General features: G+C 45.5%; 1 protein-coding gene across 1 annotated transcript in view; it reads left to right on the top strand.

Annotated features, from left to right (window-relative positions):
- Positions 1 to 1,733, top strand: part of KCNJ5 (potassium inwardly rectifying channel subfamily J member 5) — a 35,059-nt gene extending 33,326 nt beyond the window's left edge. The window contains exon 4 of the mRNA XM_081172658.1: positions 916 to 1,733. Coding sequence (XP_081028784.1) covers positions 916 to 1,292 — 377 coding nt within the window. The 3' untranslated portion in view covers positions 1,293 to 1,733. The remainder of the gene's footprint in view (positions 1 to 915) is intronic.
- Positions 1,734 to 17,693: the final 15,960 nt, after the last annotated feature.

Raw genomic sequence — 17,693 nt, 5'->3', positions numbered from 1 at the left:
CCATTCCAACCTGGTATAATAATAATAATAATAATAATAATAATAATAATAATAATAATAATAATAATTGTTATTTGTACCCCGCCCATCTGGCTGGGTTTCCCCAGCCACTCTGGGCGGCTTCCAACAATAGATTAAAAGTGCTGTATGTCAAAACATCAGTCATTAAAAACTTCCCTAAACACGGCTGTAAATTAATCTTGCTATTATGTTGGTGATGGGATAATGTCTTACGACCTCCTGAGGACAGGCGGCTAGCTTAGGGTGTCTAAGGAAGGTCACATGGCACCCATGTGACTGGCACCCAACATATCTGCCGCCTGAAGCTGTTACCTCACCAAAGAGAATGATAGGAACCCCAGCCCTCATGAAGTAGTCACAGAAAATATATGTGTTTGTCCAGTGAGAAAACAGCTAGTGCACTTAGTAGAGAGAAACCAAGGGAGAGATCCTGAGGTTTTGCAGCAAAGCTGCGGGAGGAGCCTTGGCCATTTAAGTCCTTTGTCGTGTCCCAATCATCATATGCTATTAAAACGATCTTCTTGTGCAATCAAATGTCCTGCTTCTGCTTGCCAAGAGGCATGGTCAGTTCATTGATGCTTGTGCTTTTTGTTGAAACATCAGGAACCTTTAAAAATATAAAATACTACTCCTAATAATAATAATAAGGCTTGTTAAGCAAATCATTTTTCCATGTCCTGAAGCAATCAGGTATGAAACGACCATGAACTGCTTTTAAACTTTTTTAGAAAAGGAGGGAAGTTTAGAAAAGGAGGGAAGTGTGAGCATCTAAGGCGGCTTAACATTAAATCCCTTCTTGTTCCTTCACCGAATCCCCATCACGACACTCTCTCTCTCTCTCTCTCTCTCTCTCTCTCTCTCTCTCTCTCTCTCTCGTCTCTCCCCTTCCTCCAGGAATGACTTGCCAGGCTCGGAGCTCCTACATGGACAAGGAAGTGCTGTGGGGCCACCGCTTCACTCCCGTTCTGACCCTGGAGAAGGACTTTTACGAGGTCGACTACAACTCCTTCCACAGCACCTACGAAACCAACACGCCAGAGTGCTGTGCCAAAGAGCTGGCAGAGTCGTTCCGCGAGGGGCACCTGCTGAGCCACCTGTCCAGTGCCAACCTCTTGGGGGGAGAGGAGTTGGAGAAGTCGAAAGAGGAAGAGGGGGAGGAAGAGGGGGTGATCCAGGAGAAGGACGGGAGCAAAGAGGAAGGCCAGGAGCCAGCTGAGTTGAATGGAGCCAACGGAATGGCAGGGGAGCTGAAAGACAGCATGTCCTTATAACAAAGATTTGGGTCGAACTATTGACAATTCAGGTGCATCTACCAGGGAAGGGGCACAAGGAGAGCTGGGAAGGTGGACTTAAGACTAGAGGACCATGCTCTCATTTCCAGTTGTGTGACTGAACTCAGACGGGCCTGAACATCTGTTTGGGCTTCTCCCCTCTTTCCTGCAAAATGCAATTACTACAGGGACTTACTCACCACTTTGAGATCCATGGACACCAACAAATGTTCTAGACGAGAAGTATTATGATTGTGATGACCTTAACTAATAGTGACGTTTCACAAGTGTGTGCTTTGAAAGCCTCTCTTCTGGCAGAGGGGGGGGCATGTATTGTGGGAGGGGCCCTCTTTGGGGAATGGAATGTAGCTGCAAATCTTCTCCTTCATTAATTTGGTGGATTGTAGACACTAATTTGCTGAATAAAAAGAGAAGAATGGAGTGCGGGGGATAGAGATGCTTTCTAGAGACAGCCAATGCGTGACTTTCCTTTTGAACTGATTCATGAGGTACATAATTAAACTGTGATGGCTATCAACTTGAATGGTTTTTAAAAGAGGATTGGACGAGTTCATGGGGGAGAGGAATATTGATGGCTATTCAGCACCGTGGCTTCACTCTTGGTGCTGCCTTCCCAGGGAGTCCATTCACCATTGAACAGCTCTTGCTATCAGAAAGTCCTTCCTAATATTGAGTTGGAATCTCCTTTCTTGTCATTTGAAGTTGTTGGTTCGGTTCCTCCCATCTGGAGCAGCAGAAAACAAGCTTGCTCCATCTTCCATGGGACAGCCGTATCATCCCTGAACCAGGTGACATTAACAGTCCAAGCAAGAAACTGTTGACACCATCTGAGTACTTTAACCCCATTTTTTCCTTTAAATGTCACAATGTATTAATGTGATTTCACTTCATTTAGAACTTTCTCACACCAATCCAAGGAGGGCCAAACAGTGACCTGCCAAACATGGTTAGCCTCAATATTTCCTCTCTGTATATTTCCTCTCTGAAAACTGCTGCGCAAATCCTGCAATTGCTCAGATTGCAACTTGTTTGTTCAGGCTTTTCTTTCCCATTCTTACTCTGTGGTTGCCCCCTCTTCTGCTGTCCAGCTCTTTGAAATCCAAGCAACAGTAATGTTACACATAGTCATACAGATGGGATTCACGGGGTGAGGAATACATTTATGGTCAGAGAGGTGTCATGCAAAATCTATTCTCTAGTGATCTGTTATTCTCTTCCTCCTTGAAACCTATTCCTCTGTGCAACAGAAAAACTGTGACAATGGGAATTGGACCATACAGGGCACCCAGCCCAGGGCATTTTTATTCAGAAGTAAGCCCTGCGGAGTTCATAAGGGCTTATCCGCTGGTAAGTGTGCCCAGGATGGCATGAGGGAGGGAGGTTGGTGATGAATTCTACACTCTGGTTTACACACATTTAAAGGAGCATATGGGAAGTGTGTGTGTGTGTGTGTGTGTGTGTGTGTGTGTGTGTGTACATGAGAGAAAGGGGGAGTTTAAAGGGTAACAGGAATTATGACCAGTATGAATCAGTGTGGCCACAGCTTAAGATGGATATTGACAAGCTGAAAGGTGCACAAGGGAAGGTGACCGAGATGATCAAGGACCTAGAGACCCAAGCATTATGAAGAACGCCTGAGGTAGTTGGGTGTGCTTAGCCAAGAGAAGACTGAGTGGCGATAGGACAGCCATCTTCAAATATCTGAAGGGCTATCACATGGAAGACACTGCAAGCTTGTTTTCTCCTGCTCCAGAGCATAGGACCCGGAACAATGGATTCCGATGGCAAGAAAGCAGATTCTGGTGAAACAGAAAAGAAGAAGAAGAAGAAGAAGAAGAAGAAGAAGAAGAAGAAGAAGAAGAAGAAGAAGAAGAAGAAGAAGAAGAAGAAGAAGAAGAAGGGTAGTAGTAGTAGTTTGGATTTGATATCCTGCCTTATCACTACCCTAAGGAGTCTCAAAGTGGCTAACAATCTCCTTTCCCTTCTTCCCCCACAACAAACACTCTGTGAGGTGAGTGAGGCTGAGAGACTTCAAAGAAGCGTGACTAGCCCAAGGTCACCCAGCAGCTGCAGGTGGAGGAGCGGAAACACGAACCCGGTTCACCAGATTACGAGTCCACTGCTCTTAACCAATACACCACACTGGCTCTGAAGGGACCCAGAGGGTCGTCTAGTCCAATACCCTTCAGTGCAACCACCCCTGAGTGGGCTCGAACCACCAACCTTCTGGTTAACAGCCAGACGCACTGAGCCATTATGTCTCAAGTAAGACCAGTATTATTACCCCCATATTCTGTGTGATGTGCTGAGTGTTGGCAGTTTCCCTTAACCCACTGAGTAAGTAAAATTTGAACCCAGGAGTCTCCTAGCTTGCATTCTGATAATACCAAGGTTGCAGGTTCAATCCCCATATAGGGTTAGCTGCATAGTCCTTTATTGTTGGACTAGATGAGACTCAGGGTCCCTTCAGACTCTACAGTTCTATGATTCTTGGCCACTAAACATCAATATCACTAACTTCTGGCATAGCAATTAGAGTAGACTAAAGACGGGGCCATATTCACACCCAGCCAAAAAGTTCCCTGGGAGACCTGGGGCCAGCCTAACTCTCTCAGCCTAACCTCCTTTACAGGGCTGTGGTGAGGACATAATGGGAGGGGGTGATTCTGCATACTTCCCTGAGCTTCTATGAGAAACAGAAGGATAAAAACGTAATAAATCCCTCTACTTGAGTGCTGTTGTTTGAGGGCTGAGCAACAGTGGCCACAGAGTACCAAGTCATGGGAGGAAGGGTTAAGAGGAGGCAGAATGAAATGGAGTATCTTGAAGCAGAGCACTGACCAGGAACACCCCCACACTGCAACATTTTGTTGCAGCTTCCTCTTCTTAAATAACCCCCAAGAAGCTCTGTTCTCATTGGGATGCCCTTCTCCTGGACATACAACACTTTTGAACAAGAGATCTTTTTTCCAGAAATAATTGGCAGGGATAAGTCTCCAGTGCCGGGTGGTGTGGTGTTCAAACAAGTCCATTCCATCCACCACTGGGTGTTATATCAGAACTGCATTTTTAAAAATCCCATTGCCAAACCCCAGGTGTTTCTGGAAGGAGTTAAAAAGATCTGCCCAAAAACAAATAAATCACAGCAGCCTCCTGCTCCTTCTCTGAGCTCTCAGGGGTACAGGACTTGTGCGTTTAGAGACATTTCCAGGGAATTTGAGCTTGCACAGAAATATCCTAATTGGCAAAGCACCGGTTCGTTGCTTCCAGTTTCCAAGAGCATCTGAACCGCTGTGGGAATGGGAGTGAAAGGAGGTCAGTGATGGGGCCTCCGCCCTGACAAATAAATCTTGAACCTCCCCCCCACACACACTTGGAAAGGGGTGTTCATGGCACAGTTTGCATTGTTCTCCTCCTACTTAAGAGGCTTGGTGTAGCCACCAGAGGGATATGTGGCTCTTATGGCGATGGGAACAAAACCAAAGCTGGATTTTACATATTGGGGTGGGGCATTGAGACCTAAATCTGGATGAAAGACAAAAGGGAAGCTTCCTCTGCTTTCGAAATAACTTTCTGGGGAAATGTTGGCTTCACACACACACACACACACACACACACACACACACACACACAAGCCCAGAAGCTCTTGCGGAATAATGGAGTGTGAAACAAAAGCCAGCCTCTGCCAGGCAAGAGGGAATTTGCAACTATGGGAAGCCACAGCTAAGCGCTGCAAGAAAGACAGGCTTGCCTGCACAAGAAGAAAAACAAAAATGCCCCAGTGATTCCGGGAGGCAGGTGGGCTTACTGTGTGACCCCAGGGAAGACGGCTTTGGAGGCTGCACCACCAGGCAGTAATGGGGAGGCCTGGTAACAGCAGAAGAGGCAGCTGCTGGATCAGTCCCAAGGGGACCCACTTAGTCACCATACCCTCAACATTCCTCAGATGAAAAAAGGGACATTTCTCACTCCCCCACAACTGACCCTCCTCGACCCCTCATTTGTTGACACCCCCCTCCCCAGCTGAGCATTTCCTATCACCAACAGAACACAGCACACACACCCTCCACTGAGAAAGCCTCTTAATTCCAATTTTATTCTATTTTATCCTTGCCCTCTGCCCACCCCTCAGAGCCAGCGTGTCGCGTGGGACTGGACCTTGGCGGCAGAAGCCTCTCCTCCTCCTTGCCTGCTCTCCAGCAGCCACTACAAGCTGCCCAAGGAAGGAGAGGCCACAGGATGCTCCTTTGCAGCAGCCACTGTGGCAGTGGAAGGGAAAATAGGGGCATTCCAGGATCAAATCAGAAGCCGGGATGACTTTCGCAATTCTACAGACCTGTCCCCAGAAAACAGGGACACTTGGAGGGTATGCTAGCCTAGAGCAGAGATGGGGAATCTGTGACTCTTCAGACATTTCTGGACTGCAACTCCCATCAGCCCCAGTCAACACAGCTGATAGTCAGGGATGATGGGAGTTGTAGTCCAACGACATCTGGAGAGCCACATGTTCACCACTCCATTTATACTTTAGTGTTAGGAAGAGGAAGACAGTGAGCTGGGGGCAGCGACATGCACTTTCCTCCCCCCCCCCCAGCACCCAGAACAGCTGATCAAAATATCATGCATTTGCCAAGAACAGGGGAAACATTTGTGTCATGCAGTTGTCACCTTGGTAAGAGAACAGTGCTGATTCGGCTGGTGCCTTTGGTTCTTGAGCATGATCTGTAAGGCTCTAGGCTATTTCGCAATTTCTGAAGTCTGTTTAGGATGGAGAGGCTCTAACAACTTGTTCCAGAGACAAGCTCTGCCATTGAATTCCCCCAGCCCACGTACCTCAGAGTTCCTTACTGCCCATTTACTACTGAGCACTTTTCTTACCAACAGGAAGACTGAACCGCTGAACAGCGAGGAATGGAGAGAAGACATTTGCGCTGAAATAGTTGATACCTTACGATAAGCTTCAGATGCTACATGGCTGGCTGTGTCAGCTACACGATGTGGCAAACAGGCACATTGCCAGAACAGAACAAATAACATCAGCCATTGTCGGTGGTTGTGAGGCTGCCTTCATTAAGGCGGAGATAAATTTGACAAGCTGTGAATAATATTGCCTCCACTTTGGGACAGCAAGGCCATACCAAGGATGAACTAGCACTGCTACAGGCACCAAATAATACGCGTTCTGCACTTGTAAGGAATTCACTACCTACTGTCTTCCACTGATCTAAAAGGAAGGAAGGAAGGAAGGAAGGAAGGAAGGAAGGAAGGAAGGAAGGAAGGAAGGAGCCTTGTAAGCACATCTGCAAATCGACGGGTGCTGATGGACAGCACTTTTGCAGCTCTTTTGCACAGGAACCCTAGTTCTCTCTAATTGTGCCGTGTGCCACTTTTGATTCAAAGATGGGTGGCAGGCAGGGCTCTGCAGCAGAAGAAAGAACTTTTAAATAATTGCAAGGCAAAAAACACAGGTTAATAAGCAGAAGAGAAAAGGGCTTCTGGCTGGGCTGGATGCCCAAGCAGTTGATAAAGAAGCATGAAGCCAAACAAAGGATCTTCCCCCTCACCATAACAGCTCTGTGGTGTTCATTTAATTAAGCCGTGTGTGTCTACCCAAAGAGAAAACAGCAAAGTCCAGGTCAGGGTCAGGAACAAAGGACACTTTAATTACTGGCAGTGCATTAGGTTAGTATTGAATGTTGCAGAGTCTTATTTGAATGGGAAAGAAACCATTTCAGCTGCAACTGAATAATAAAAAAGGAAACAAACTGTTCTGTTCTGCATACTGGAGACCTGTCCACATTTCAGGGTCTTATGAGCTCATCTCCAGCATGTTGAGGGGCTGAGAGTGAATGCAGGAGCTATCTGGATGTTCCTGTTTTCGTCTTCCATGTAATGCCCAAATGGGGAACTTCTATATTTCCTTCCCTGCCAGTTGTTGGTGCTGTGCGATGCCCCACGCTTCTCAGACACTTGCATTCAAATCCTGGCTCAGCAATGAATCCATGAAGTGCTACTCATGCCTTGCATTTTTGTAAAGTGGGGATGTGACAAACAGAAGCATCATTACCACAAACTCCCCAGGGAGCTGTGATTGGCTTCACCTCCCTGCTGAGCATCTGTTTAGTGGCAAACGTGGGTTTCCCTCTCCATGATACATGAGAGTGGCCCCCAGTGGCCTTTGATCTAGCTCTGGGTGGCCTTTGATCAAGGCACTCTCATTTATAAAGTTGCAATAAATGATCGCCATCATCATATTCAGACTGCACACTTCCACAGATTCTGCTGACCCATTACTCAACAAGCCATTTAACTGTGATACATTGACTCTACCTTTCCTGTAGCTAAATTAATGAAAAAGAAATTTAACTTTACATTTGCATCTAACTCGCTCTCAGATGTTTTGCATTTGAAGGTAAAGACACTATAGCTGCTCTTCTATTTTAAAAAGTCACAGTGTCCTGTTGAGGTCAATGTACCATAAACTTGGCTCTTCCTGATGGAGTTTAATTTTTGAAGCTGTTGTTCACAGATGTTTGAGTAAGCCTTTTCATCTGCAAAGCATTCATGCAATGAACTGAATAAAGAGAATTTAGGCCTTGGAATGCATCAGGGTTAATCAGCATCACCACAATAGACAATATTATATACTACATAAGGAAGGAATTTGCATCTGTTATGATTTGCTTGTTTGAAACCACCCCCACATCAAAAAAAATCATCCTACAGATGGAAAGCGAATGTGCCAGGCAGAAAGCTAAACTAGAGGATTTCTCCTTGACACCTTAAGTTGCAAAGCGATATCAGTGTGGGGACACTTATAAACCTGCAGTTCTTGGCGTGTGTGCTGTTGTGGTAGAGTCCCAAGAGAAGAGATTGCCACAGCAGAAACTGTGAAAGGAATCAGCTTTGAATTTCACCCCCTGAGGGCGCATCAAACATTGCATGATAACTCTGCAGATCAAAATTTTGAACCAAGTAGTATTGCTGACCAGAGTGAGGTCTTGTCAACAACATATAACACCTTTGCACAGAGATCTGCACTTCCTGATGATTTGCTACCAGGACAAGTTCAAGGTGTTAGTACTAGTTTATACTGTCCTTAATATCTTGGGACCAGTTTACCCGCAATATCGCCTTACCCAAAATGTGCCCACCCAACTGCTTTGGTCAGTGGAGCTGGCACTACTGCAGGGGCCACATAATACCTGTTCCACATTTGTAACAATCCGATCTCTTAATGTGGCAGCACCTACATGTCAGAACTCCCTGCCTATTGATATAAAACAGGAGCCTTCACTGTACTCTTTTGGGACGCTGCTAAAAATATCCTTGTTCAGACAAGCCTGCCCAGAGGCTTAGAACAGGAGTAGGCAACCTAAGGCCTGGGGGCCGGATGCGGCCCAATCGCCTTCTAAATCCAGCCCGCAGACGGGGTCCGGGAATCAGCGTGTTTTTACATGAATAGAATGTGTCCTTTTATTTAAAATGCATCTATGGGTTATTTGTGGGGTACAGGAATTCGTTCATTCCCCCCCCCAAAAAAAAATACAATCCAGCCCACCACATGGTCTGAGGGACGGTGGGCCAGCCCATGGCTGAAAAAGGTTGCTGACCCCTGGCTTAGAAGGTTGGTGTGAGTTTTAACCTGTTTTAGTATTTTAGCTTACTGCATGTTTTAAACTATTGCTGTAATTTCCCCCCTTGGTTTTCTTGCTTTATCTTTTCGTGAGCCACTTTGAGGGTATGCGTTTTTACGTTCGAGTAGTGTAGAAATTTTTTTAATGAAGTGAATTTGACACAGATATGTATATAGGAAAGACTGTGACTCCATGGGAGAGCAGCTGCTTGGCTTGCAGAAGGTTCCCAGTTTGATCCCTGGAACCTCCAGAGAGAGCTAGGAAATTCTCCCTGCCCAAACTCTGAAGAGCTTCTGCCAGTCAGTGTTGAATCCTGGAAATACTAAGCCAGATGGATGATCTAAGAAGAGCATAGAATTGGTATTCATATACAAGCAACCATGTATATATATCCTTACCAGTTAAATATTCTCAAATTTCCTGACCAGATTTTTTTTTAAGCAGGTCTTTTTAAAGGCGAGATGTATTACTTAAGGGCACAATGCCACACTTTATTATTATTATTATTCAAGGGATGATTTCTGTATCCATGGAAACTTGGGCAGGAGCAGCCTTTGCATGATGTATCAGTTGCTAATAAGGAATATATTCCTATTTCCAGGAAACGACTGCATAAGATATTTCCAGGCAGGACCTTTGTGACAAGCTTTAAAATTACCATAATGACCACTTATCTGCCAACAGACATATGGAAATTTACCTGCAGCAGGTAGTTTATTGGATGGATGGATGGATGGATGGATGGATGGATGGATGGATCAATCAATCAATCAATCAATCAATCAATCATTCCGTCAATCCAGACAACTGGTAAGCCATATACCAGTTTGCCAGAAATGTAAAGCCAAGCCCCATGATCCCAACATTTGCTCATTTCATCTCAGTCTCCCTCACCTGTTTCATTGCAGCCAGACTCCTGCTTTTCAGCACCAAGGACAGGGGTCATTCAAGCCAATTCATATCATAGAGTGCATAAAGCACAGGAATTTGCAGTTATCAAGTCCCATTGAACACAGTAGGGTGTACTTCTGAGTAAACCACAGTAGGGTTTGAGTCCCTGCATGGCAGGGAAATTGAACTAGATAATCCTTGTGGTCCCTTCCAACTCTACAAATTCTATGATTCTATATAATCAGTAGGGGTGTACATTGACTCCCCCCCCCTCCGAATTACGAATTGAACTGTGGAAGGTTCTCACATTTCCAAGTCAAATCATAGCATTAACAAGCCTTTTTGGGGTAGATCAGGGACTCCCCAAGCTTCTGAGTAGCTCTGTGGCTTTGGCAGTCCATTTCAATCAATTATTCTTTTGCAAAATGAAGCTGAGCTAACTGGGTCAGCAAGGTGCAAACCACATCAGCAGGAGCACCCAGCTCCATACTGGCCTTGATGCCACCTGGCCTCTCCTTCTCTACCCCCTGGTAAGCAGCAGTGACACAAGCAACCAGAGGTAAGCTGTGTGCTGCTGTGCCACCTTGCCACTTGCTACTGATGGCCGAACCTTGGGGAGGAAGCAGCTACAGTTGCATACTTTGCTCAGCATCCATGCCTTTTTCCTTCTCTGCTGAGCAGCTGATGGTCAGGAGGAAGCCCACAGGGCCAGATAAAACTTGGTGGAAGTTCCCTAAGCCTGTTGTAGATTGGGGAGGGGGGGCTAACCTTTGGCCCTCAAGATATTGCTGGGCTCCAGCTCCCATCAGCCCCAGCCAACATGGTCAATAGTCAAATGCCCAAAGGACTACAGGGCAACCCGTGGACCATAGGCCAAAAAAGGGGGCACAGGGTCTTTGTGCCATTTTATTTTTGCCTGCCTGCCATCTTTCAATGGCAGGCACTGCATCCCACCTTAATATCCTCCTGCTAACCAGCACGGTGTGCAGAAGATGTGTTCTCCACAAGCAGAAGAAATCCACATGTTGTGTAACTTTTGCTAACCACTACCTTTGGACTGGCCTCAGGGCAATTGAGGTTCGTGGCTTCCAACAGATGAGAACAGATTGTCTCAGGTTCTCAAACTCTCGAGCTGAGATCAGGCCATCGATGAAGTTTGTTGCTTTTATATGTCAGGCTACCGGTTCTTCTAATTAAGTGTAGTCTCTGGCTTAATTCTGACTTTTCTTGACCTTTTCAGAATGCTGCATTTATCACTGATTCCTTCCCCAACGCATTTTGCCACATCTGCTTCTGCTCTAAATTCTGATTCTTCTTTCTGTTGTTGCTGCAAAGCTGGATTCTCAGGAGCTCGTCTCACCAGCTGCCACATTTCTGTCTAACACATACGGATTCCTCTCCTGTTTTGAATCCGAACCAACATGTCCCTCGCACAAGCATTTGCAGGGCTGGTTTCTTCCCACACAAGCTGGGCAGAATCTAGAAATTATTTGGGAGTTTTTCTAGATATCAGCACTAGGATCTGTCCATTTTGGTTTGACTAGGTTCCTCATTTTTCCAGTCTTACATTCAGTTTGCCATATTTCCACATTCGGTTTGCAAATGTCTTTTTCATCATGAAAATATATCAGGAGTTTAGTGTGCATTTCTCCTATGTACATTTTGTGTGTGCAATTTGGCTTAACATATACCATTTTGGCAAGCAATTGCCCCCTGATATAATGCATTTTTTTTCTTATTTTCACTTACATGAACTTTTATCCATGCATCCTTATTCCAAATATAGACATTTTTCTCCATTTGTTGGAGAACTGCACCCCAAAATTCAGAGAAATGTGAATTTCAAATACTAGTCACCTTTTGATTCACACACTGTTCCAGAAGTTGCAAATTAGGTATATTCTCCATAAAAGATGAAGTGAAACAAATTTCTCCCCTACCCCTACTCATTGCCCAAGGCAGAACTCTAGATCAGGATTGATCTCATCTGCATTTTTAGCCACTCTATTCCCAAGACAGTGTGTTGGGCTGGAAGATTATTTTGCCCCACAAACCATCCACCCCCCATGGGTGGGTGGTGCCTATAATAGCTAAACAAAAAAAAAATTCCATAGCGACGTAAAGGACACTTCCAGATGGGCTGTTTATTCACACAAAATTTGGTTTCTATCCTGCAATTTGTAGAGAGACAGTGTGGTGTAGTGGTTAGAATATCAGACTAGGACCTGGGAGACCAGGGTTCAAATCCCCAGTTGGACAAGAAGTTTACTGAATGTGACCTTGGGCGTCTGTCACTGCCTCTCAGCCTAGGTTGTTGCAGGGATTATTCGAGAAAGAGAGAATCATGTATGCCACCCTGAGATCCTTGGAGAAAATGGGTTGGATATAAATGCCAAGAAAGAAAAAGAAATGTGACAAATAACTAATGCAAATATTCCATCACTTTTCTAACTGCAAAAAAGTCCACTAAGAAAAGTGGTGGGAATTTTCACTGGTGAGAGCTCGTGAAATGATGGATAAGGACCAAATGCTGGTGAAGTCATAAAACCAGTATGCAGACGTATCAAAATGAACGGTCCATCGACAGGCAATACTGCAACAACTGTGTTGGTAGTGAGGAAGGCACATTCTCAGGTACTCTGCTACTATTTCAGGGTTTTCTATCCTGATAGTGAAGTTACACCTCCCAAGGCCTTACAGGTATGCTGGCAGCAAGGGAATGTGAGACACATCAACACAAAGAGGGCATCTCAGGACACGGTGAGTTATAGAACAAATCAATGCACCAAAGCTATGAAATTAGGTCTCCATAAGAACTGTATTCAAATCCCGCCTATCCCTATTTCCTCAGTGGGTGACCTGGACAACCCGCAGCCTCAGTTCCTTCTCCGTAAAATGGAGAATAAAAATGATCTTAAGTCAAGAGGTTACCGTCAGAACAGCTGTAAAGCTCTTTTGACAATTAAATTGCCATGCGGAGAAGAATCCTATTACAAAGGCTGGTGTTCTATGAATCATTGCATTTCCTCAAAACACTCTGTCCTCAGGAATGCTCCAACACAGCAAATGCTCCCAGAACATTAGTGTGCAAGGAAAAGTGCTTCTATCTCATTGAATGAGCCCGTGGTTCTGAATTCTGGCTCTATGTAGGTGGGCATTGGGGCTGTCCATGCAAGTTGTTGGGTTAATGTTAAGATCTAGCGCATCAAGTGGATATCACAAATCAAAGAATCATAGAATGGTAGAGCTGGAAAGGGACTCTGAGGATCATTTAGTCCAACCCCCTGCTGCCCTTGATGCTCACAGCCCAGAACACCTGCCCCCGGAGGTTGCTGTCCCACTCTGCCTAATGGCACAGCCGGCCCTGGACATAAAACTGAGGGTGTTGGGCACCTCATTAAACAGGCTTTCATTAGAAGGGAGGAATCGAAATGTCGGCATTCTGTTGTTCTGCGCTTCTTGCCTTCCCTGCTTCCGCTTGTAAAAGCTGAGGGTGGTTTAGTTAATACATCTGTGTGCATTTAATTTGCAAGTAGGAGGTCGAGCACAATAGGCTTCTGGCTTGCTCATAATATCTTTATTATTGTTTTTGTGGCTTTCTAATACAGCTTCTGAATTATCTTGCTACTGCAGTTGCTAGGGCTTGTTGGTGAAATATAATACCCATTGCACGCTCATGCAAACTTCCTGATTAGTCTCCCAGATGAGGAAAACAAACAAACACACACACACACACACAGAGAGAGAGAGAGAGAGAGAGAGAGAGAGAGAGAGAGAGAGAGAGAGACGTGCTCCTCTAGTCTAATTAATCTAATACTCTACAAAGAAACTGATTTGTGATGGGAATCGGACTGGCTTGCATTTCATACCTTCGTCTGAGCTGAGTTCCTCTGTGTTTCCAGCCATGCAATTTTACCAGGAAAAGAGGAGCAAATGAAGATGGGGACACCTCCCTCCATGGTTCTGCAATAAGCATAGCAACATTAGAAATGGAGGGATGGAGCTCACTCAAAATACCTTATTGCTAATCTGCAGATTATTTGAATTGGGAGTAAAGATTTGTAGATGGAGGAAGTACATTTCTGCCTTGTGGGGTGGAAGCCTCTGCTGCAGCCCTGGTACCAATTTCTGGTGAGATCTCGCCAAAATCGTGCAAGATCTTGCAGAAATCGGCATCGAGACCAGCGCTGCTTCTCAACCAGTGGTGGAGGGGGCAGAGCGGATGGCACAGGCAGCAGTGGCAGAACAACACCTCCCATTTTGCTTCAAGCAGTGGAACAGGATGTGCTTCCTCTGTCCAGCCAGCATGGCCAATGGTCAAAGATGCTGGGAATTGTAGTGCAGCAATGTCTGGGAGGCCAGACTGGTGGGGTGTAGGGGTTAGAATGCCAGACTAGGATCTGGAAGACCAGGGTTCAAATTCCTGCTCAACCATGAAACTCACTAGGTGACCTTGGAAGTCAGTTACTGTCTCTCAGAGCCTAACCTACCTCACAAGCCATTTTGTTTATGCCACACCCACTGTGGCAGACATGTTGTTTTATGCCATACACCCCAGGGCAGCCATTTTGTTTTATGCCAAATCCCCACCCTTCTTGTGGCAGCCATTTTGTTTTATGCCACATCCCCCCCCACACACAGAAGCCATTTTACAACTGGCACCCTTTCTCAGAACTCCAAATGTGCCAACAGGCCCGAAAAGTTTGGTGAGCCCTGAGGGAGTCAATACTTGGCCATGAGGGCAAGTAGTCTAGTCTGGTATAAAGCATCTTCCAATGCAAATAGCCGTCAAGAAAGGAAAGTAGGTTTCTGCTCTTCTCCCACTCGTTTGCTCTTGCTCTGATTTCCCATTTCCAGACTCTGCCATTCTGTCTGTGAAGAGCGAACCTGCTGCCCTCAGTCTCCCTGCATCTTAATGTTTTCCTTGTTAGCTCTTTAAAACAAATGATCTGGATAAAAGCCCATGAAAAATGGGAGGCTGGCTGGAAATATTCCGTGTAAAATAACCTCTCTGAAAAGCTGTCCTCTGCAATTCCACACAATTTCGCATTTTTATTTTTTTATTTTTTTAAAAAGGCAGAAAAGGAAATAAGAGCACTTAGGCTTAATTCTGCTTGGCATGGGGTGAGAGTGGAACATGAATACAAAATGGACTTGGAGGAGATGAGCAGAATACCCTCTTGTTCATTACTGCCAAGATGATGGGAGCTTTCTTTTTCTTTTTCTTTTTTTAAATCCACTTAGGTTCATCCTAGAGATAGTATCAAGCCAGTAAAGGACTATCACACCCAGGTTATATTTCCTCCAGGGCTGCTTGCTTATTTGTTCATTAAAATATCAACAGCCCACCTTTCTGATCTAGGAAGACCACTACGGTTGACTAACAATCTGCTTAGAAATTAAGATTAAAAGGTGACATACAACTGGAACAAAAGTAGGACAGAATACAGAACAGCAGGAAACCAGGAAAATCCAACAGCTATCATGCAAATTGCTGTCAAATGAGCCTTTCCAATTATGTTCTGTGAAAGTGCCAAGCTTTAACTGAATGGCGGAAGACCAGTGGTGAAGGAGCCAAGCCTACCCCTGCCGTAAAATATCTTCCACAACTGGGAGGAGGCATTCAACAACTCACACCTCTCTCTTTCTCTTTTTTAGAAAAACATATATTTTGTTTATCACTCCTTATACAATTGCAAAGCCCCTTCCATGAACTATAAAATGAACAGAATTCTCCCCACCCCCTCAACTAGCAGTCGAGATCCGTTCCTGCAATGAACCTTGTTGACGAACGTGAGCATTTCAGAGCTCTCTCATACAGTGATGGGAATCTTTTTCAGGGTGAGAGATGCATTCCACTCATGCAATGCTGTGGCAGAGTACACTCCACTAGTGGGTGGGGCCAAACTCAAAAGCGGGCAGGGCCAGACCCACATAGAATCATTCATTCTTAACACAGACAGAGCTATTCAACATGGAAACAGGGACGTATTTTGAATTCTTAGTAGCTCCAATCAAGTTTCAACTTCATACACTTTTCGAAATTTGAAAGATGGGGGTGAGGTGGTGGGTGAGCAAAAATAACTTGATAATCCCAGCAGACGAATGGAAACAGCTTCGGTGCACACCTGAATGGCAAGCACTGCTTTACAGCTGTTCTCTTCAAAATGCAATTGCATCCTGAAAATAATTTGCTTGCCATTGCAGATGCATGATCCCTGTTTGCATACAGTGTTTGCAAGGAACTGTGTCTCCCAGTTGGCTTTAATCTTCTTGTAGCAGGTTTCCTTGCAGGGGAAGGAGCTGCAACTCTCACACACCACTATGTATGCATGCATGCATGCATGTATGTATGTATTTCTCCAAGAATTTACACCCTGCTTTTCTACAGGGACTGCAGACTGTCTTAGGATGTCTGTATGTTGTATTAATCCCCAAACAATAGCCTGCCCTCTACTGATTTCAAAGGCAGGTGGAACAACCACAGTTTGTGGAATGCTGCCAGGCTCTGCCCTGCACGGCACCTTGATGCCAATGCACTTGCATTTTCAAGAACCCATGTGGGACACACCACAGGAAAACATGCTTTTATAGTGAGTTTTACCAGTGGTCCTTTTAGCCCAGCACTGGGTACTCACTGACTGGCAGCAGCTCTCTGGGGGAAATGCTGGGGATTGAATCTGGTACCTTTGGCAAGCAAAGGAGATGCTCTTCATCTGAGCTATGGATACCCCCAAGAACCACCCACCTGCTCTCACTCAGATTAACTTCCACAGGGAGGGAGCTGGACCCTGATAACTGACAAAGTCAGGGACTCACATTAACAACATCTTAAGAAGGCATCTCCAAAGGCACGGGTAGGCAAACTAAGGCCCAGGGGCCGGATCCGGCCCAATTGCCTTCTAATTCCGGCCCGCGGATGTTCTGGGAATGTGCATGTTTTTACATGAGTAGAATGTGTCCTCTTATTTAAAATGCATCTCTGGGTTACTTGTGGGGCCTGCGTGGTATTTTTACATGAGTAGAATGTGTGCTCTTACTTAAAAATGCATCTCTGGGTTATTTGTGGGGCATAGGAATTCATTCCCCCCCCCTTCAAAATATAGTCCGCCCCCCCCCAAGGTCTGAGGGACAGTGGACCGGCCCCTAGCTGAAAAAGTTTGCTCATCCCCGTCCAAAGGGATAGGAAAGGACCCCCCTTTGAAACACAGTTTGAAAGCATTTCCAGTAAAGTTCCAGTTGTGGCATCTTAGAATACCCAAAGAAAGCAGCATGTGAATTTCAACAACTTTTGAAAACAGCTCAGGGCTGGCCTCGGAGTTTTTGGCAGAAGCCAGTGTGTTAACAGGACTCCTGTTTCCTGTTCATTTCGCATCTTCTTATCAGGCCAAGGGGGCTTCCAGAACCGGGAAGTAGTTCACAGCTATTGCAGGAGGCGTCAAAAGATGTCAAGAGCACATTAGGTGGGAACAAGACCGCAGCACACACAACCACTTGCAAGTGTTAATCCCTTACTCAGTAAAAATAGAAGGTGGCAGCGGGGTGGGGGTGGGACAGGCAGTTCCAAAACACGAGAGCCCCCCATGCTCAGCCCTTGCTTAGGTCTCCTTGCATCTGTGCAAGAAGTAGGTTAGGTCAGCACGTGGTCAACACCCACTTAGATGGCTTTAAAGGGGGGGTCCGACAAACCCATGAAGGATAAAGCTATCAGTTGCTACTAGTCATGGTGGGTGAGTGTCCTCTCCAGAATCAGAGGTGACATGCCTCTAAATACCAGTTGCTGGGGTGGGGGGACAGCAGGAGGGGGTTCCTATGCTTGGTTCTTGCTTCCTGTGGGCTCTCCTGTAATTCT

This window comes from Podarcis bocagei (genome assembly GCF_964188305.1).
Source record: "Podarcis bocagei genome assembly, chromosome: 15".
Classification (NCBI taxonomy): domain Eukaryota; kingdom Metazoa; phylum Chordata; class Lepidosauria; order Squamata; family Lacertidae; genus Podarcis; species Podarcis bocagei.
The sequence above is the reverse complement of the archived record's forward strand: the minus strand, read 5'-3'. Positions and strand labels throughout refer to the sequence as shown.